At 55.6% G+C, this 20818-nt stretch overlaps 2 protein-coding genes across 3 annotated transcripts; one reads left to right on the top strand and one right to left on the bottom strand.

The window, feature by feature from the left end:
- AGAP2 (ArfGAP with GTPase domain, ankyrin repeat and PH domain 2) lies at positions 1 to 15678 on the bottom strand. 2 transcript variants are annotated; one of them, XM_016224575.2, is made up of 18 exons: positions 15519 to 15678; positions 8989 to 9047; positions 8302 to 8389; positions 8019 to 8104; positions 7725 to 7872; positions 6594 to 6728; positions 6182 to 6291; positions 5607 to 5765; positions 5362 to 5448; positions 5174 to 5278; positions 4591 to 4753; positions 4289 to 4408; positions 3405 to 3533; positions 2066 to 2214; positions 1870 to 1960; positions 1532 to 1754; positions 1156 to 1411; positions 1 to 978 (listed from the first exon to the last, which is right to left on the bottom strand). In XM_016224575.2, exons 1-18 carry the CDS (start codon positions 15676 to 15678, stop codon positions 736 to 738), a joined length of 2511 nt encoding a protein of 836 aa, XP_016080061.2. In that variant the 3' UTR covers positions 1 to 735. The 2 variants fall into 2 exon arrangements, with proteins under 2 accessions (XP_016080061.2, XP_016080060.2); XM_016224574.2 differs by lacking the exon at positions 15519 to 15678 and adding an exon at positions 10733 to 11923.
- Positions 15679 to 18038: 2360 nt separating this feature from the next.
- Positions 18039 to 20816, top strand: TSPAN31 (tetraspanin 31). Its single transcript, XM_016224558.2, has 6 exons — positions 18039 to 18187; positions 18653 to 18820; positions 19064 to 19144; positions 19496 to 19627; positions 19923 to 20036; positions 20141 to 20816. The coding sequence occupies exons 1-6, from the start codon at positions 18125 to 18127 to the stop codon at positions 20213 to 20215; spliced, it is 633 nt and encodes a 210-aa protein (XP_016080044.1). The 5' UTR covers positions 18039 to 18124; the 3' UTR covers positions 20216 to 20816.
- The last annotated feature ends 2 nt before the right edge of the window (positions 20817 to 20818 follow it).

Here is a 20818-nt window from a genome sequence, read left to right as displayed (position 1 = left end):
CCTCTTAGCCCGCTCCCCGCTCCATCCCTTCTCCCTCCTAAGATAGTAGTGAGGAGGGACCCAGGCTCTTGGCTCCCCCAGCCCTTTAGCTTCCATCCATGGGTGGGTTTGGGGGGACGTCTTGATTTCCACTCCTCATGGTCCCTTTCACGGAAAGGGTTGGGGACCCCCCTACCCCTCGTGGGCAGCAGGGGTCCTGCCCCTCGCTGCCCTTCCCCCTTCACTGGGCAGTGAGATTAGCACGGAAGGGGTGGGTTCCCCGTATTGGCCCCAAGTCCGGGGGCTAGCCCTCCCACGTATTAAGCCCTCCCTCTGGCGTGGCATCGCCCCAGGAGCCAGCCTGGGTAAGTGCTCCCGGCCCTGCGATTGTCGAGCACAGGCAGGACTGGATCTCTTCCCCGCCCTTAGGGGGCGCGAGTGGGCACAGCTGGCCCAGGAGCAGGTAAGCACGGGCGTTCCTTCCTCAAACACCAACCGGGTAGACCCAGAGCAATCCCAGGGTGGAAACAGTGGAGAGAGGGCGTGTCGAGCTGAGGTCCCCATGCCTCGTTGGGGAGAGGGAGGTGAGTTTATGTCTTCTGGGAGGCGTGGGGGCTCTGCCCTCGTGGGGGGAAGAAGTGCTCCCATGGGACGCGGTGCGGCTTGGAGAGGTGAGTGGGTGCATATGTCCAGCGGTCCACCCGGTGCGATCGCGCCCGGCCATGGGGGAGTGGGGGTGTCTCTCCCTCTGGGCCACTATACCAGCGCGACAGGGGCGTCGGCGCGGCCCATGCTGGCCGCGCTGCTCCGGCGGCGGGGGCTGGGCGTGGCGGTGATGCTGGGAGTGGTGGCCGCGCTGGGGGTGGTGGCCGTGCTGCCGCCCTCTCCGGGGCAGCCGTGCTGGAGAAGGATGTCGGCGCACAGCTGGCTCCCAGCCTGGCGGGCGTAGAACAGCGCGGTGCGGCCCTGCGCGTCGCGGGCGGCCACGTCGGCGCCGTACTGCGGGCAGAAACGGCCGCCTGACGCGCAGCGCCCCACCCGAGGCCACCGCGCGCCGCTCCGCAAGGTTCCCAGGCCCACTTCCAAGAGTCCCTTTGAGGATGCCAGGCTCCCCCTGCTTGGCTGTTCCCGACATGGAGCCCTCAGAGACCCCTTTCCCCACCCCCACTCACGTACCCACACCAGCAGCTGCGTGATGACAACGTGGGCGAGCTCGGCAGCCAGGTGAAGTGGGGAGCGAAGCTGCGGGTCCTCTACACTGGTATCGAGCGGCCCGTGTCGCGCATGGGCCAGGAGCAGGAGAACGGTGGCCACGTCCTGGGCCTGCACGGCGGCCCACAGCTGGCGGCCCAGCGGCTCCTCCGGAGTGCCCAGCGGCGCTAGGAACAGCAGCTGCTCGTACTTCGCACGAATCCATGACTCACGCTCCTCCCTGCAGGGCCAGGTATCAGTGGGAAGGCCTCGCGGGACCCCCACTCAGGACCTTTGCCCTCTACCCAGGGGACCCTCTCTGGAGCCCCCCCCCCGCACCAGTCCGTTCCCTCTCGCATACCGCGAGGAGTCCCGCGTGGGTTTGGCTCGGCCCCGCGTGTCGCTCTCCCACACACGGTTGGCCATATCGTTGCCAATGGCCGTCAGCACCAGGGTCAGCTCCCGCGGCCAATCGTCCAAGTCCAGCGAGCGAACGCGGGACAGGTGTGTGCCCAGGTTGCGGTGAATGCCCGAGCACTCGATGCAGATGAGCGCGCCCAGGTTCAAGCTGGCCCACGTGGGGTCTGGGGACAGAGTGAGAAGTCGGCTCCCGGCAGAGCAAACGTGGGCACCCCCAAATTCGCCAACTCCAGCGAACCACACACCCTCCCAGACCCTCCACTGCCCCCTTGCGCTCACTGGGAGCCCCGCAGTCCACGCAGATAGAGTTGCCCTTGGCGTTCCGGATCGCCTGGATAGCCACCGCTTCGCTTTGGCTGTCTGTGCGCAGCTGCAGAAAAGGCTGTCATTATTGACTCTCCCTCTCTCGGAGCCCTCCTCCGGACTCCTCAGACACTCACCTCTGCTTTCCCCCCAAACCCCTCACCCCCATTACCTTGACCTTGCTGCTCTCACAGCATTGCAGACTGGCTAGGATCTGACTCTCGATTGCCTGGACCCAAGCATCCCGCTCCTCAAAACTGGCTGCCTCAAAGTGCCACGTCTGACCAGTGCTGGACACGATCAAGAACTCGAAGTTTTCCTCTGGGTGAGGGGATGGGGTGGGGTCATGAGGGATAGAGTTCAAACAGGGGCTGCCTTCCCCAAACCTTCCTCCCTGATGTCCATCCCAAGCCCCTGGGAGTGGGGCGGAGGGGCTGGGGAAGCAGAGGGTGGGGGAGAGCAGGAAGCCCGAGCACATGCAGGGGAAGGCAGGGGCACCCCCATCCCTCTGCACCCCAGCTGAGCGCCCCTCCCAGCTCCCCGCTTGTTACCTGCTTTATAAATATTTCTTAAACTACCAAAGGATTTTAGTTTCCACATTTTGCGCTTGGCTGGTTTCCCGAAGCGAAGGAGATAGAGATAGAATAGAGAGAACAGAGAAAGAGACCGAGAAAGGAGAAAAGGAGGCAGATGGAGAGATGGAGAGAGATTGACAGAGAGTGCCAGAGACAAAGCAGGACAGACAGATGGGGAGAGAAAGCAGAACTAAAGTCAGTGGCCCCGGAGCAGAGTAGAGCAGAAGCCAGGAGCCATGAGAGCAGGCAGATCTGGAACCTGGGTCTGAGCACCCAGCAGAGAGCAGGGGCGGTGGGGACCAGTTATCATGATCAATGAGGAGCCGGGTCTCTGGGAGGGGAAGGGATGGTCAAGATCTGAGTAAACATGGGGAAAGGGTACAGAAGGTGGGTCACAAGCCTGGGATGAGGGGGGCTGGGGTTCAGAAGTCTTGAGGGTCTGAGGGCTTCACTAGGTGCAGGAATGGGGGATCACTGGTCAAGAGCTGTCAGGGGAGCTTAGAGATCATAGGAAGTTACTGGGAACAGGGCTGGATGGTCAGGAGCTGAGTCAATGGGGAGCATTAAGGTCGTGGGCTGAGTCCCTGGGGGTTCGTGGGGGCTTCTGGGTGCAGGAGCTGCGGTTGTAAGCAGGGTTGAGGGAAGGAACGAGAAGTAGAGGGTCATTAGGAGAGTAAGCGGGAGCTACAGATTTATGGGCATCATTGAGCAGGGATGCTGGGGACTGCTGGCATAAAAGGCATTGACTGGGCAAAGGGAGGAAGGACAAGGGCAGAGGGGTGTCCATTCATTTTTTCTCTAAATTATGTGCAAACTGGTAGTGATAGTCAAGCACTCCGCTCAGGCACTTTTCCTCCTCCTGCAGGACTAGGCCAGGGATCTGGAGTTGGGGGTGAGGGTCCAGAGTGGGAGTGCAACTGCCCACCAAGGCCTCACCTTCAGCCTGCCCGGCCGAGCCTTCAGTCTTAGACGGTGTTGTCAGTTTTTTCCTCCTCTGCTTCTTCACCATGGGAGAAGGAGGGGGTTCCCGACTCAAGAGGCTCAGGTCTCCAGATGGGGTACAGTCTTAGGAAGGGGGACACAGCTGCCTCAGTTGCTCCCTCCACAGATTTCCTGATTTCACCATAGCCTGTCTCCTCCCCTGATCTAGCTTTGGCATTTTGGGGTCTCCCTTCTCAGTTGTCCCTCTCCAGGAGGTCCCCCCTTGATTATTCCTGAGGAGGTGGGCAGATGAGTGGTTTAGAGTCAGACCTGTACTCAGATCCTGGCTCTGCCACTTACTGGCCTTGAGACCTTGAGCAAGTCACTTAATCTTCTGAGCCTCAGTTTCTTCATCCCTAAAATGGGGATAATAATCTTGACCTGACAAGATTGTTGTGAGGATTACTTGTTACGATGTTACTTGTCATTTTAAATAAATTAAGAAAAATAGACATATATTTCCAAACATTCCAAACACTGAATGCTGACTGTATCCTAGGCAATGCTCTCAGTTTGTTTAAGCCTTAAAGCAACCCTCTCAGGTAGAAACTAGCATCTCCATTTTATAGATAAGGAAACTGAGTCATGGAGAGGTCAAGTAACTTGCCCAAGTGGCAAGCCAGGATTCCAGTTCAGGCAGCTTAGCTCTAGAACCTACTTGTCTTAAACATCATGACGAACATGATAACGCTGAGCTTGGTGCCTGGCACCCAGCAGATGCTTGATGTATCCACTCATGCACTGGGTTCCGCCCTCCAAGCTTCCACCGCAATTTCCTTTCCCACCCGCATCCCACTTGGATCTGGAAGACAGTGGATGGAGGATGGGTCCTCACTGACCAGTGCTGAGGGCTCGGGCCAAATTCCGGTCTGGCTTCAGCAGGTGCTTGGATGTCTGGTCTGGTGGTGGCTGCAGGGAACTGGGGCTGGGGCTTGAGCTTGGGGTGGGAGTTGTGGCTTCTGTGGGAAGGGGAAGAAGATAAAACCTCAGTGAGCCACGCAGTCTCTGGGCCCCATGCCTTAGTGGTGTGTCTTTATCACCCACCTTCTCACTTATCCAGGCCCAAGCCCTACTTCCCTACTACCCCTCCTTCCCCTAGCCTTGGCCCCTCTCCTGCCCCTCTGTTATGAGCCCCACTCACCAGGCCCTTCACCCATCTGGACAGTGCTCATGTCCTTGACCAGCCCATTGATGCTGGCTGAGGGGCCAAAAGCAGAGATGGCCCTTGGGGGCCGCTTGCCGGGGACTTTGACTGTTGTTCGTAGCAAGTCCATCTCCTTGCCATGGGTACTATGGATGTAGTCCTGGAGGGGCACAGGGGTTGAAATATAGGGAAGGTTGAGGTCCTTGGTGGTGCTGGGAAGCAACCAATAGTAGGGAATAGAGAGGGACTGGAGAGGGGGCTTGAGCTTCTAGGGGATAAGCCAAACAGACTTGGCCCAGCATTGCCTCCTCCAGAAAGCATTCCCTGAATGGCAGGCCAGGTGAAGGTCCTTTCTCCATGCTCTCCTACTAGACTGAAAGTTCCTAGGGGGATATATTTGTCTTTTCTTCCCCAGCATGGGCACATGGGACTTACCTAACCTTTAACATACTTGCTAAACTTAAAAGAATGGGACGAGCTTCCCAGAAATGATGTTAGTGTTTGTCCGAGGCACAGACTCATTGAACTGGAAGGGCATCTAAGGCCAGCCAATGTGGCCCAGCCAGTCCCTGCCACTCACGTTAATGCTGGGGTGGTAAAGTAGGAAGCCATTACTGGACAGGGTCACATATTTCTTCTTCCATTCTTTGTTCAAGGAATTGCCACTCCGCTTTAGCAGGAAGCTCTGTAGTATGGGAAAGACATGTGGATGAAAAGCCAGTTAGGACCAGCTGCCCCCAGCCTACCCTCAGCCCCTGGACCACCCACCTGTTTAATGGGGATGGCTCGCCCACTCCCTGTTGTCTCTCCCCGACTGTCCAAGCTCCGCTTCTCAGAGTCACTGCCCCGACGATTCTGGAATGGTTATTGGCATCAGTTAGAGCAGGGATGGAGGGATACACTGGTGGAAGGACAGGGAAGACAGACAAATAAGGACCCAACAGAGGGGTCTAGGGACCAGAGAAGATGGGCAGGAGCAAGGGACAGGGGATAGGGGTCAGCATATCCAATACCGCAAAAAGACTAGTCCTGCGCTTGGCTGCCCGGTGCAGGGACCCTGGGGTGCTCAATCCAGCTACTGCAGCTGCCTCAGCTCGGAGCTCGCGGTGACCAACATTGGGTGAGGATGGGAGGGAAGAAGAGTAGTCGCTAGTGTGGCCCCCGTTACTAGCCTGGAGAAGGCAAAAGAGCTGAGATGCTCCCACCCCACCAAGCTGCAGTTACATCTAGTTATGTGGAATCTGAGAAATTCCTTGATCTCATCACCACTTATTTGTATTAGCATTAATAAAATTCCTCACTAGCATCGTCATAGTGCTTTAGTTTTACAAAGTCGACTTCACAAGTTTTTGCCTTATAATTTTCCTGACAACCTTGGGAGGTTTAGGTGACTTGCTCAAGGACATTGCAAATGATGTTTGAAACCTTGTGGTTTTCCAGTCCAATGCACTTGCTACAAATGGTGTCACTACCATTTCCACCTGCCTTCCCCCACAACCTCCTTGGGTACTCTGTACCTGCCCTTGGATCACCAGCCACTCCTCTGATTCTTACCAGCCCCTCTGTGGACCCTGAAACCCCAACTCACCTGCCCAGCTACAGGAGTGGAAGCAGCTGAGTGGCTTGGGGAGCTGGGCAGGGACTTGCAGGCAGCCAGAAGCTGTTGCTGTTTGCGCAAGGTCACCACCTTCTGGGCCACTGAAGGGAGGGTGGGGAGAGGTGTGAGCATGGCAGGTACCCAAGAACATCCTTTGGTGCCCAGCTTTGAAAAATCCCCAAGAGATAACATAAGCCCCAAGTTCCTTGTCACTGTGGCCTTCATGCCACATGTAACCTTGCCAGCTCCTCCGGCCCAGAAATACCTTGTGGCTATTAAACAAAACTTCTCTGACCTCCCTGATCCCCCCTCCCTCCCACACAGGCCTGGATGCACAACCTTTAAGAATATCCCAGGCCTCTAGCTCCCTGTTTTCCACATATGCTGCGATGACAACACTCACCCTCCTGGAAAACCCGATCCACATTGAGCCCATAGGTTGCACAAGTCTCGTAGTAGCAGCAGCGTTTCATATCCGCGCACAGAGCTCTGGCACGAGCATCACCCACAACCCGAGGGGAGGAAGCACTGATCCTGTCTGAGGGGACAGGAAAGTAGGATCAGGGCCCCTTCCCCATTTTTCCTACTTTCCTTTCCCTTGGGCTCCAATCTAAGACTGGCCCCACTAGGGATAGGGTCTGAGAGAATATCTCTCCTGTGACCCAGTAGAATAAGTACATAAGCCTTTTTTGAGTGCTGGGTCCACTTCACATGCCTAGATGGATTATGAGTAGGCTGGGTGCACTCTGTGTATGTCTTCAAAAAATACTCCAGAGTTGAATGGATCTTCCTGACAAGGTTTAAAATGGCTGAGACTCACAAGTGACCTTGTCCTACAAATCCAATGAACCCTGAACTGAGAGGGAGAACACCTGGCATGTCAACTAGGAAAAGGTTGAATATCCATGTGTAACAGGTGGACTGCTCACTCTGCCACAGGAAATCTGGAGGCAAGCGACAGGTGGAAGCAGGCACCTGCTGGATAGGCATCCAGACAAAAACTCCTGCCAGCTCCACACAGGTGGGTAGTGGAAGAAGCTTTTCTTGGCCCTGGTGGAGAGTCTGAGCACCTCGGAATCACTTCTTTGAGAACTAAAATGTTTTCTGCCCTCTGTGTTTTCTCCATCATTTCATTTGTGTTTTCTCTTTGTTCTTATAAGTTCCTTTGAAAGATGTCAGCCTGACCCAGCTGTAGCAAGAGAGACAGAAAAGGCTATTTATCTGCACTAGGTCCTGAGATTTTGTTTCCCATGGTGGTGGCATCGAGAAATAGCAGTGTAAGAACACAAGGCAGGTGACATCTCAGAAAATGGAGACTGCTACTATAGATGTCCCTTCCTCCCTGGAGAGTCTCCTTTTCTCGGCTCAGGTCTTAGAAAGTTTGTGTTGGTTTAATGGCTCCCTTATCTGGAGACCAGGCTCCTTCCAGAGGTAACCAGAATCCACGTGGCCACTTCCATACCTTACCAAGTTCTCTCATATGCTGGGCAATACCCCAGTAGCCATCAGTAGTGCCTTCCCAGCCCCTCCTTACCTTGTGTCCCCACCAGTGCCAGGGCCAGACCTCCTCGACCCTCCCCCCGAAGGGAGCTCAGCTGCCCATGGAGACGGCTCACGGCCTGGAAACTGTTCTCATCCTCCAGGCTGAAGACCAAGATCACAGCATCTGCCCAGCCTGAGAACTTGCGAGGGGTGAGGGAGCAAATAGAGGGTCAAACAAGTCCACTTCTTCGGGTGCTATTCCCAATTAGACCTAGGAAACCAGACCCCACTCCCTTGGCCACTGCTGACCCCAGCAAGCCTGCCTACCCCATGCTTCACCCCTCACCTTGGCATCAGGTGCCCCAGCTTCCTCTCGGATCAACACCAAATGAGTTTGTCCATCCACCAGCATCTCTTTCTTATGCTGCTCACCTGTGCAGAAGGGTTGAAAGTGGTAGGTCAGAGGTCACAAACCACCAGACCACCCCACGACCCCTCCGCTTTAGCTCTCATGGCCTCATTCCTTCCTCCAGTCTCCATACACACCTAGTCATGGATCGCACTGCCTAGTCATTGATCCTGGATCCCTGACCCCAATCCTTAGTTTACTATGGCTCCTGAGAACTCACTCTCTGTCTTCTCCAGCACCTGGTATGAACCGGTCAGGAATCGATGAATCAGCGATGACTTCCCACTCCTGGCGTCGCCCAGTACACCCTGAGGGCAAGGTTGTAGAGCAGAGGTTGTGGAAATTAAGAGGAGGCAGGATGCTTGAGTCTGGAGAACTTAAGAGACTGACAGTGTTAAATCACCCAAGGAAGGTCCTACGGGGCCTGGATGACAGTCAGGAGAGCATTTGGGAGGATCAGATGAGGAATGTGGCAAGAAATATTCCCAAGCTCAAAGCGGTCCATGAGCTGAAGGATGTCAGCAACTCAGTACCATGTGTGTGTGTGTGTGTGTGTGTGTTGTGCTGTTTAGAAAACATACTAGATGGGGGGGGGGAGTATGTCATAGCCCTAGGCACTGGTCGAAAAGTTTTACTCAATTCTAGGTAACAGAACATGAAGGACTATAGGAGAGATGCCAGGAATTAGGAGAAGCCTGGATAAAGAGGGGGGAAGAGACTAAAGAAGAAAAAGTTCTGAGGATTATCAAGCCTCAGGAAGGCACTATGAAGGTAGAATCTCAAGGAAACTAAGAAACAATACCCAGTTCTCACAGAGAGAGGGAAAGGAAGAGGTGAAGAGGGGTGAGTGGAGAGTGCGGTGAGCAGGAGGCCAGCCTGCCTGCGGACAGGGCGCTGGGTTACCTACCAGGCGCAGTTCAGGAATGGAGCGGCTCAGTGTCCATTCCTGGCTATTGACCACAGCTTCTGTAAGGGGAAAGGAGCCGTAAGGAGGGATGCTCCAGGGCCAGGAGGACTCCCAACCCGCTGCCACCCCCTCCTCCTTTTGCAGCTTTCCTTAGCCCTCAGGACCCTGCCTGGGCAAGGGGGCTGTGTGGAAAGGCTGGGTCTGAGAGTGGTCCCCAGTCCTCCCACCCCAGCCAGCTCTCCGCACAGCTGTTGCTGCCGCTCAGTGGTTGCTTAGCAACGGAGTCAGCAAGACGAAAATACTTCGGTTGGCATCTCCCTTAAAACACATCCCCAAACGTAAGTTCCTGCCCCAGACCTTGAGACCAGGGCTCTGACAGTGGTAGGTTCTTCCCTCTGGAAGAGGAATACAACAGGGTCTCCTACCCAAAGGCCTGATCCCCGCCCCCCCTCCCGCAGACCCTGGGAGGCGGGGCTGGGACATAGAAGGGAGTGGGTCGTCCTCAATCTCCATTTCACAGGAGAGAAACTGAGGTGAGGGATATGCCTTCCCTTCTTCAAGGTCAATGGTGCGAAGGCCCTGACCCCTCCCCACAGCCCGAGGAATGCTGCCTGGATTTCCTATGTCTCCTTCTCCAAAACCCTCCCCACAAGCATCCTCCAAAAGAACTAATGGGGAAGGGCTCCACTCCCAGGCGGAGAGAAGCCACAGGCCCCGAGGAGTGGGGGACGATGGATGCTCCTTCCGCCCGCCGGGGCCAGCCCCCGCGCCTGACACTGGCCGGACGTTCCCGGGGTGCCGCAGCTGCGGCGGGAACTCTGGGATCCGGAGCCATCTGCTCCCACCCGCTCCAGAGCCAAACCCCGGGGCCGCCCCCGCTCCCGGACCTGCCTCCCCTCCGGGAGTGTGAGCTAAACCGTGAGTCCCTCGCCTCTCTTCCAGAAAAAGAAAACGAAAAAAAAGGTAAAGATCACCCTCCCAAAGAAACGTTACCTTCTCCATACTCCCTCCCAATTCTCCAGGGGGTAAGAATTTCCTTGCAGCAGTTCCGCCCCCTTGAGTCACTCTGGTCAGCCCCCTGGGGGTTTCAATTAGGCTCTGGGGCCTGGGTGGGCAGTGGGGGAAGTGAGGCTTCCTATCCGCCCCCTCGCACTTCACACTCAAGTATTCAGCACGATCCAGTCCCCACGCACTCCCTTCCTGCCCAGTCCCCTTTACTGCATGGAAAGAAACTGAGCCCCTTGCTGCCCCACCAGCCTGCCCTCAGCCCAAGGGAAGACCTGTCCCTGGCCAAGAGCTGCCTGCAAGGTCACTCTCATGCCACCTGCCCCAAGTGCTCAGGAGAAACTGAGGTTTCCTAAACTCCTTCCCCTTCAGTGTCCCCTCTGGGCAAGGCAAAGTCCTGTTTCCATGCTCCCAGATTCCAACTGCGGCTGGAAGTGAGGTCTGGGGCTCAGCAATTTCCTACAGTCACTCTGACCAAGGGCATTATTTTCCCAGAAAGCTCTGAAGCTTTCTGAATCCCCCTGAAATCAAGTCATTTCTCACGTAGCACAATGTAGCTCCTCACCCTTGTCAGCACCTCTTACCCTTTACCCCAGTCCCTGGCAGAGAAGTCAGCCTGGTTCCCCTGCCCACCCAAGAGAGAAGCTCCCCTAGTTCAGTCCTGCACGTGGCTCCCCCACCCCAAGCTGAGCATTCCAGGTGCCCTCCCCTCCGGTTCTCAGACTCTGATCCTACTCACTAGGGGAGGTGCGGAGCTCTGTGCCCAGCAGCTCCCTGGACCCGCTGCCAGAAGACAGGCCTGAGGGTCCAGGAGGGGGCCCGGAACCAGGAGGCCCCCCTGTGCTCTTGGTGAAGATGCCGCTGATAAACTTGAGCATCTTGCGATCCCGAGTTGATGCTCGGCCCCCCTCCCTGCCCCGTTTCAGCCCGGGAGCTGGAGGCTCCAGAGTCATTGAAGGTGCAGGCCCAGCCGGCTGCGCGGAGGCGGCGGTGAGAGTAGTGGCTGGAGCCGGGGTTGCTGGGATGGTTAGTGGAGGAGGAGAGCCGGAAGGTGGTCCCGGGTGCAAGTCACTGTTGTCCAAGGTCTTACTCTTGCCTTTCCGAGGGGACAGCTTCCCCCGGGCTCCGGGCCCAGCCACGACCCCACCAGAGGTCGTGGCTGTCGTCATCCCTGCCCCCGCGGCGGCAGGGGCAGAAGCTCCCGTCCCGGCGCTGCTCTTTGACCCCTTGACCCTGGGCTTGCCCTCGCTTTCGGGCCATGACAGGCGGCTACCTGCGCCCTTGCCCGCGCCGGCTTTGGCGCCACTCGTGGTCACGGTCTTGCAAGGCTTGGGAGCTGGCGGGGGAGGCGCCACCTTCAGCCTCCGGCTGCCAGTGCCCGGGTGCGGAGAGGAAGAGCCGGGGACGCCGCCTCCCGCCCGGCCTTCAGGTTCCGGGCCCCCCCAGCTCGGGCTGCTGAGCAGGGGGCGCCGGGAGGAGGTGGGGACAGCCCCGGGCTTGGGGTCGGGGCTCAGCCCTCCAGAAAGCGGGGGGCCCGGAGGGGCGGCCCAGAGGGAGAGGCGGCGGCCGGGAGCGGGAGAGACGGGGCGGGCCGGACTGGCCGGAGTCGGGGACAGGGCGGGGGTCTCGGCGCCCTCGGCGCCCCCCGCGCCCGCGCTGCTCGTGCTGATCCACAGCGCATCCTGCCGGTGGAAGAGACGCTCGTGCCGCTTCTTGCCCGGCTCCTCCGCGCCTCGGGGGCTGCCAGGATCCCCGGTCTCCGCACCTCTGATCCCAGGGGCGCCTGCTGCGGCCGCAGACGGAGAAGGCGGCGGCGGGGGCACGGACTCGAGCTTGACCAGGGTCAGCGAGATGAGGTAGGTCGTTGTCCGGCGCTGAAGCGCGCCCGCGCCCCGGCTCATGAGGCCCCGAGACCCCCGAGCTGGGGAGGGGAGGGGACTCCCCTGGACCGCCTCAGGGGGGCCCGGCCATGGGGCCGCCCTGCTCGCTGCCCCCAGCCCCCGGACCCCGCTGAGCCCCCGGCCCGGCTCCGCTGTCGCCGCCGCCTCCGCCGCCTCCGCTTGCGCCCCCCTCCCATCACACGGGGCGCCCCCTCCCCATGCTCCCCGCCCTGCGCCCCCACCCCGTTGGAGCCCCGGGACCTTGGTGCTGCTCCAGGGAGGCGCGCTGGACCGTGCACCCCGGCCTGGGTGGGGGCGCAGAGATGGGCGGGGGAGGGCGGGGAAGACAGTAGTGGGGGCAAATAGGGGAGAGGGAGGGAAAGGGGCAGAAAAGAGGGACCTGAGGCTTGCAGAGAAGAGGAACCGGTGCGGGGGAGGCAGAGGCGGGGAATGGGTATTCAAGGGACAGGGGCTGCGGAGGAGGGTCGGAGAGGAGGTCTTCAGGAGGGTGGGAAGCTAATGGGGCTGGTCGCGCGGGGGATTCGCAGGGGCGCGGGGAGGATGCTGGGGATGGAGATACAGACGCCGGCGGGGGAGGAGGGAGGGAAGCCGGAGGGGGTGGGAACCCACGGGTGTGGGGTCTGCGAGGGGAGGGGCGTGAGATCCAGGCGAAGGGTCCGGGGGCTCGCCGGGGCTCGGCTCGGTCCGGATGCGCGCTGTGTCCGGGCGCTCCCCTCACAGTGAGGAGGAGGCGGCCCCCACCCCCCCATCTCTCCCCCACCTTCTCTCCACCAGCGCGGCTGTCTGCGAAGGAGGCGCAAAATCCAGGACTGGATTTCCCTCCCAAACCCTGGGCTGGATTTCCTGGAACTTGGACTCACCTACTCCAACTACCGAGCCCCCTCCCCTAACACAGCTCGGTAGGGGAGCGCGCGCGACTGTTGGGTGTGGCATTTAAGGACCAGGGTAAAAATCAGTCCATGAATCAACAGTCCGCCGCGAAAACGGAGCACATCCTGGAGAAGCTGATGTGGGAAAGTGGAGCACCCCGAAATCCCTTTCCCAGGACCCCTTGTCTTCCCCAGGTACTTGCACGGGTTCCTTTCCCCATAACCCAGCCCCCTCGCCCACCTCCACCCCCACTCACGCAATACATCAATGGGGCCACGTTTTAAACACAACTGTCCCAAAGTGAACTTGAAAAGTGTTCCCTGGGGACCGGGACAAACATGGAACTTAGCAGGATAGGAAGGAGGGGAGGGTGCATCGTGCAGGGAAAGATCTGGGGGCTCGGAGGAGCCCAGGCCAAAAAGTGAATCAAAGACTCCAGCTGGAGGTGGAAGGAGAAGGAATATGTCTACAGATAGACACCCCCCCATACCAAAATGCATCCAGTCTCCATAGCAACCGTAGCTCCAAGAGTGCCTCAGAAACAGCGGGGATAAGCAGAGAGGAGGGATCGGTGTGCATGGTGGTGTGTGTATGTGGGGGGGAACTGCCATGGGATTTGGGGTTCATGGAGGCACCACCCTCACATCTGATTACCCACATGTGGGTTATTTAGCGCCCCCGAGTATAAGGAGCCCCTCGATTGCAGTGGGAGCAGGTTTCTTTCGGGTTCCTATTCAGTCTCCTGAGGTTTTCGGGGTGGGGCTCTTTTGGAAGGTTAAAGAGGAGATAGAGAGGATGGAAAACGTCTGCTCTGTATCTCCCACCCCTCTAGGGACCCTGGAGTTCAAGGCTCACTGTCCTCGAGCCCGGTAAGACGGATAAAGGGGTTAGGCCTGCGGGGCACAGAGGTCCACACCCAGCAGGGGTGGTGCGGGAGTTCTCCCGCAGCCTTGGAGACCCCACTCCTGGACTCGGGGAGTCTCAGCGTTCCCCTAGTTTGGCGTCCCATCCTCCTGACGCAGCCGAGACTATAATAGCGCTGTCGTGGGCGGCTCTTGGAGGCAGGAGCCAGCGGCGCGCACGGCCTGGTAGGGGTTGAGGGTGGGGGGCGGTACCAGGACGCTAGGTGCCCTTTGTTCCCCCCTAGACCTGTACCCTGTCCCGGGGGCGGGGGGGGGGTCGGCCCGAGGTCAGCAACCTCTCCTCCCCGTGCTCCACCCCACCCCCGCCCCCGCAGTGCCAGGATGACACCATTCCCAGGACTGGAGACCCTTAAATAGTCTTATCTGAAAGATAGTGAAGGAGATTGGTTGATTCTGGCCTAATATTTTCCCCTTGCATCGGTGGCCTCAGTTTTCCCTTATACTCAAAGGGAACAGAATCCTGACTCTTGGGGAAGAGTGGAACAAATTATTTATGAAGAGTGGAGTCTTCTCAGAGATGTCAGCCTCTACCCCTCCTCACTCCTCCTTACCCAGAGCTAAGCAGAGCTCCTCTACCTGGCCCAAACATCTACCCTCTCCCTGCTTTCTCCTCTACAAGGGTGGGCTTGGAGTGCCTCCCTAGGAGGCCCCATAGGTCACTCCCCCTAGGTCTTCCTTTCCAACAATTAATGCTGTAGGGAAGGCGGCAGCTGTAGTTCTTGGCAAAGGGTGGGGGGCAGGAGGCATTGCCTCAGAAGGGCAATGGGAAGGGTATCATCAGACTGTTCCCTTAGCAACCCAAGCCAAACTGTTCCTTCTGCAAGTTATGCTCTCGTGGCCTTTACCATCAGAGAGACCTGGCAGGAGGTCTTCTCAGCTGCCCCCATCTGCCACCCCCAAGTAGGCAGCTAAGAATGGAGAGGCTGGAAGAGACTGTGATACAATGGAGGACACCTTTCATGAGCAAAGGAGCCTGCTTTTGTTAGCTCTCTGCCACCTCAGGGGTAATGAGATGAGAACAATCCAGAGGGACCTCCAGTTCCATCAGTTCTGGGTGGTGGTGCCTCAGGGATGGATAAGCCGTTGCAGTCAGGGCCCCACCACAGGATTGAAGCTGGGGTGAGCAGGAGGATGTGGCGGATGGTGTTGCCATGGCAGCACTTCCTTCCTGTATTGTCATCACTTGCTCTAATGGCACTAAGGAGGTAGAGCGGAAGGTGTGTGGGGGACAAGACAGAAACAGGGACGTGAGGAAGAGGGGACCGAGAGGTGTCCTGGGGACTTCTCTGCATTTCGGCTGTGCAGAGCATGCTGTGTGAATGTTAGTGTGTGCCTGGGAGCCTGAGATTCTCTCTGTGGTGATTTTAATGTGTGTATGTATTTGTGTGTGTTTCTTTCTTTCTACAGCTGGAGAACAAGAGGTCACTGATCCCTCATGGGTCCTGGGAATGAACACATTATCCAGTCCCAGAACCTCCTGCCCCAGACTGCTTCCTGCCCCAGACTCCCCAGGCAGGGTCCAAGTCTACCAAGGATTTGTCACAGCCTGTCTTCCCCATGCTCACCCACTTCTCCATTTCCAAGAAGGTCAGCTCAGCAGTGACCTGTATTTTGATCCCCTGGGAGAAGGATCAGAGTTGAGGAAAGAGGAAGAATGACACCTCCCATGTCTTTTTCCATCCTTTCAAATGTATTCTTTCCCCAGATCCCAGCTCCATTTTGGGGACTACTAGGAAGTGGCTGATTGGGAAATGATGTATGACCCAGCAAACCCTTCTATGCCCCTTCTGGTCCCCGATACACCCAAGTTGGGAGCTAACCCTTCTCTTACCTCGTAAGCTGTTCAGTGAGGCCTGGATGCTCTCCCGAAGTTCCGAGTCACCCACCCTCTCTGCCAGTTTCCTGAGGCGACTTAGAGCCTGCTTGGCTACCTCATGTCGTTTGACTTCTGCTCTCACTGCAGCTATAGCCAACTGCCTTTGGGCATGCATGTTACCCAGACCAGTCTTGCCAGGCTAACAGCAACCTCTGGCCTTGAAGCCCATGGCCCTGCAACCCCCAAACCCTAGAAGGCCCCTCTGCTGTGCCCCAGAACTCTCCGCCCCTGCCCGCCCTTCCGTCTGTCGGCCTCACTTCCTGACTGGTGAGTTTCAAACCCACAGCCTGGGACAGTACTACCTTCTGCACCTCCCACCCCCTCTAGTGTTGGCCCATCAGCTCTGCCAGCCAGCCTCTGCTAAGATTCTCCTGCTAGGTGTATGGAGAGACCTTAATAAGCATCAAGCATCCTAGGGCCTCCTGTGGGAGGTGACTAATTAAGATGGGTGTTGGTGCTGGGAGAATGTGGCAAGCCAGGTCCCAGGGGCAATCCTAAACTCTTGGTGACCTACAGATTTGTTTTCAGCCTCAAACTTTCACAGGAATCCATACGCACTTGGCCTGTTACTCTTAGAGCCCTGCATTCCAGTTTATAGCTGTAATCACCACCCACTCTACACATCCAAAGAGCTTGCCTCTTTACATCTTGCAATGTAACCCTTCCTCGGTCAGCCACCCTGCAGTGACCACCTCCTGGTTAAAAGGGCCAAGCAGTTATGGGGAGAACAGGTTATGGAGAAGGAGTAACCTATAACCAAGCAAAACCACCACGATCCATGTTCAATTACTTTCCTAATAATTAATTTGTCTATAACACAGCAGTTTACAACATACCTTCATATATATCATCCTCATGACAGGTCCAAGGGGTAGGATTATCATCCCTAGTCTGCAGCAAAGAAGACTGAAGCTTAGACAGGCCAGTAAGAGGTGAAACAAAGATATGGCTCTAGATCTTCTGATTATAAGTCTGGTACCCTTTCACCATACTACCCTACTGGTTGGATGCTTGCCAACCATTCCCCCTTAATCCTAGTGCCATTGTCTTGCCCTTGAGTTAGGACCTGAAAGAGAAGAGAGTGGATGAGGAATTGAAGGACAGAAAGAAGATGCAGGGAAGACGAGCAGGGGAAATGGTGGATGGTTTGATCAATTGCTTTGTTTCAAGACTCCAACCTTTCTGGCCCTGCCAAATGTCTCCTGCATCTATTCTTGATATCAATTTATAAAAGGTAGTGGATTATAACTATGTGTATATTTCTGTAGTTGGAGATAGGGGAACTGAGGTTGAAATTACCCACTGGAACCTGTAAAATAATCTACACATATTAACTCATTCAGTTCTCACAACGACCCAAGAGGTAGGTGTGTTGTTATTTACCCCCATTTTACAGATGAGGACACATACAGAAAGCTTAATTAACTGGCCAAAGGTTACAGAGTTAGTGATTGGCAAAGTTGGAACCCATGCAGTCTGACTAGCAATAAGACTATATACTGCTTAGGCAGTCATTGAATCCAAGTGCACACAAACTTAAGTTGTTCTGTGGGGTTGAAGGGAGGCTTTTCATTTGTGTTCCTACTAAGACTGCTTCTTTCTCTTTTGCCATTTCCAGAAAAATGGCAGTGTGTCCAAGCATTTATTCAATAATAAACATACGTTGATCAACCAACCACTATACCCACCCCAGAGCAAAAACTTGTGGAGACTCCTCCTTACTCCCAAATTTATTCATATTCCAGACCCCTCCCTTTGTCATTTTTTGCAAGCCCTGTACCAGGCATGTGTTCTGAAGACACCTGGCACACCCATGTCTGCACCTGTGGCTTTGTCACATACAGTGCTGAGCTCACCAACGCTGCTGTTTTACACGTTTAATATATAGCATATTCTCACGCATTAGGGGGGATATGGAACAGGACATGTGTACTTGTGGACGTGCTTGCAAACGTGTAAGGATTTGCTGGGTGTTGCTCTGCCCAACACGGGGCCTCTGTGGCTGGGCTAAATAGCTCAACATTTTGCTCCTCTGTGTGTTTCCGAGTGTGATGCAATAACAACAAACAGTGGCGTCATCATGAGGTCACTGCAGGCCCAGGGGAAAGGGCACTCCCTCGAAGGGAGGAGCCTTTTCCGCCCGGCCCGCGCAGTCTTCTCTTCTCTTCAGCGGAGTTTCTCCAGAGCCCTCTCCTCAGGATTAGCCTCTTCCAACGGAGACCAGGGAAAGCCTCACTTTTAATCCCGGGTTTCCAAGTTCAGGCTCTGATCTCTTGGAGAACCTTCGCAAGCCTTGCCCCCGGCTCTAAGTTTCACCCTATAAAGAACCTAAAGGAGGGGCCGGGACGCAATGCAGACTGATTGGCGCGCAGGCTGCCGACGTCGCGTTCCAGCCGCGAGTTTCGCCAATCCGGAGGCAGGGGTGGGACGGTGCAGGCGCAGACGATTGGGTTTGGGTGGACTAGATTTAAAGAGACAGACGCTGTCGGGGTCCAAGACGACTGTCCCTGAGACCCTCTCCCTAAGTCCTTGGGACCACTTGGGTCCCCAAAGCTGGGGAGATGGTTTGTGGAGGCTTTGCCTGCTCCAAGAATGCGCTGTGCGCGCTCAACGTGGTCTATATGGTGAGGTTTTGGAGGTGGGGGAAGCCTCAAGGCGGAAAGGCGAGTGGGGAGACTCCAGGGGACTTCCGGTGGGGAGAGGGGTGTATTGGGTGTTCCAGGAAGATTCCTAGGAACTTCCGGCGAAGAGGGAATTCCTGGGGACTTCCGGTGATAAGAGGGTTTGTTTGGGGGTGGGGGAATGAATTGGGGCTGTGGGCACAAAGGCCCATCCCTCCGTTTTATTAACTTCAGTTTCTCCCAAAATAGAGAAGTGATGGACGAAGCCAGAGGTTCGGTTTTTGTTTATAGATTACTACCCCTGCCGCCCCCGACCCCCACCCCAGCCAGTCTGACCTCCGATGGGAGTGCCCAGTGATGCCCCAGGTCCCCGTAGCACCTCCTCCCTTTCGTCCCGGGTGCTGTGAGGCCTTTGGCTGTGCTGCGCGCTGGAGCTCTGAGGTGTGTCCTGCTTTCTGTTTCCCGTAGCTGGTAGGTTTGTTGCTCATTGGAGTGGCCGCTTGGGGTAAGGGCCTGGGTCTGGTGTCCAGCATCCACATCATCGGAGGAGTCATTGCTGTGGGAGTCTTCCTTCTTCTCATCGCGGTGGCAGGACTGGTGGGTGCTGTCAACCACCACCAAGTACTGCTGTTCTTTGTATCCTGACCTGAAGTGATGGGGCAGTATAGGGCTCTTGGGAGGGCTGAATGGGCTAGGAAGAAATTTAGACCTCAGGGACCTTAGGGACGTGTCTTTACCCTGCTTTATGAAACCAGAGCTGATTTTATTGCTTTCAGCTGACATGGTTGTCTAAGCTCTGTGACTAGATGAGATCATATGGTTGATACAGGTGAAACATAAAGGAATCCAGGACTTTTTCCCCATAACTCTTGCTCTCAGTACATGATCATCCTTGGTTTGGTCTTCATCTTCCAGTTTGGAATCTCTTGGTCATGTCTGGCTATTAACCGAAGCAAACAGGTAAGGGGATGCCCTTTCAAGCACTTGCATTTTTCTGTAACCTCCAACTCCCTCCTTTCCGTCTGGCCCCAAAGATCATTCTTAGGTCTACCACTTCAACTCTTGAGCCATTTGCTTCCTCTAGGATGTCTGGCTAATTTTCCATGATAATCTAAGAGAACTGGAGGTGGATATTTACCACTGGGTCTGTATAATAGTGATATACCTTCTTTATTCCCCCCCCCCCCCCCGCCAGGATAACTCCCTTTGCTGGAGTAGGGAAATTGAGGCACCTGAACTGAGATAAAAATGTAGGGAAGTTCTCAACGTTAGCAGCATCAAATAATTTCCCGCTGTTTGCATATCCTCCAGACAGATGTCATCAATGCTTCTTGGTGGGTCCTGAGCAACAAGACCCGGGATGAACTGGAAAGGAGTTTTGATTGTTGCGGCTTATTCAACCTCACAACCCTGTATCAACAGGACTATGCTTTTTGCACTGCAGTGAGTCAGTGGGGAGAGAGAGGGCTGTGGGTAGCAAAATTGGGTTAGGATAGTGCCCAGATTGGCAGGTTTGAATGTGATTGTCTCTCTCTAGCAGCTCTCTTTGTACTGGGGCTGTGTGCTACTGTGTTAAGAGTAGGGATGGGTAGAGGCTAGGCTAGAGAATTAGCCAAGTGGGATTTCAGTCTGTAAGACGTTGATCAAAAGTAGTGAATAATTTCTAAGGCCATTCACCAAAGGTGTCAGGATAGGGCATCTTAGCAACTCTGTGTCCTCTACATACGTTTTATCCTAGATCTGCAAGAGCCGGAGGCCCACGTGCCAGATGTGTGGAGAAAAGTTTCTTAAGCATTCAGATGAAGCCCTGAAAATCCTGGGGGGCGTTGGACTCTTCTTTAGCTTTACAGAGGTAACATTCTCCAGTTCCCTCATATATACCCTTTTTCTACATCTGTAAGTCTTGGCCCCAGAGATTCAGAATTGGTGCTTATCTCTTTTCCTTTGCTTCTACAGATCCTTGGTGTCTGGCTTGCAATGAGATTTCGGAATCAGAAGGATCCTCGAGCCAACCCCAGTGCTTTTCTATGAGACTTTGGATCCTTCTGACTTCTCTTCTGCTCTCCCTAAGCTTTTTCTTCCTCCCTTAGGGAAAACCCAGGGTCAATAGCCTTTTTTGTTTGAGAAAAAGGAAAGGCCCTTTGCGATCCCCTAAAAGTGACTGAATAGCCAGGCTCTCTGCCTTGACATGTTTTAGTAAGAGCAAGATTATAAGAATAAAGAAAAACTTCCTCTCTCCCTGAGTGGAAATGGGAAGCTCCTGGGAGTGTATGAGATGCTATGGGGGTCAGAGTAATTCCTGGCTGTCTCCCCTCTTCTCCCTTCCACATGCTAGACCACAACACATCCTGACCTAGCTTCAAGGGGAAACCAGGGACAGAGCCAGAGAGAAAACCACCAAGAATTCTTATAATAAGCAGGACCCAGTTTGGGAGGAGTTTGGTGAATATAAAAATAAAAGTCATTTAAACACCATATTCAAAGCAGAAAATTAAATGCCTTGTCTTCTCTTACCAGTTGTGGGGCTCCACTATTTAGGCCCTGTAACCTAAGAAGAATCTTTAAGATTCTGCAGGGAAGTCCAAATGGTTTCTCCAGATACCCAAATGGCAAAGCCAATCAAAGGAAGAAACA

The sequence above is a fragment of the Miniopterus natalensis genome, chromosome 2 (genome assembly GCF_054644295.1).
Source record: "Miniopterus natalensis isolate mMinNat1 chromosome 2, mMinNat1.hap1, whole genome shotgun sequence".
Classification (NCBI taxonomy): Eukaryota; Metazoa; Chordata; class Mammalia; order Chiroptera; family Miniopteridae; genus Miniopterus; species Miniopterus natalensis.
The sequence above is the reverse complement of the archived record's forward strand: the minus strand, read 5'-3'. Positions and strand labels throughout refer to the sequence as shown.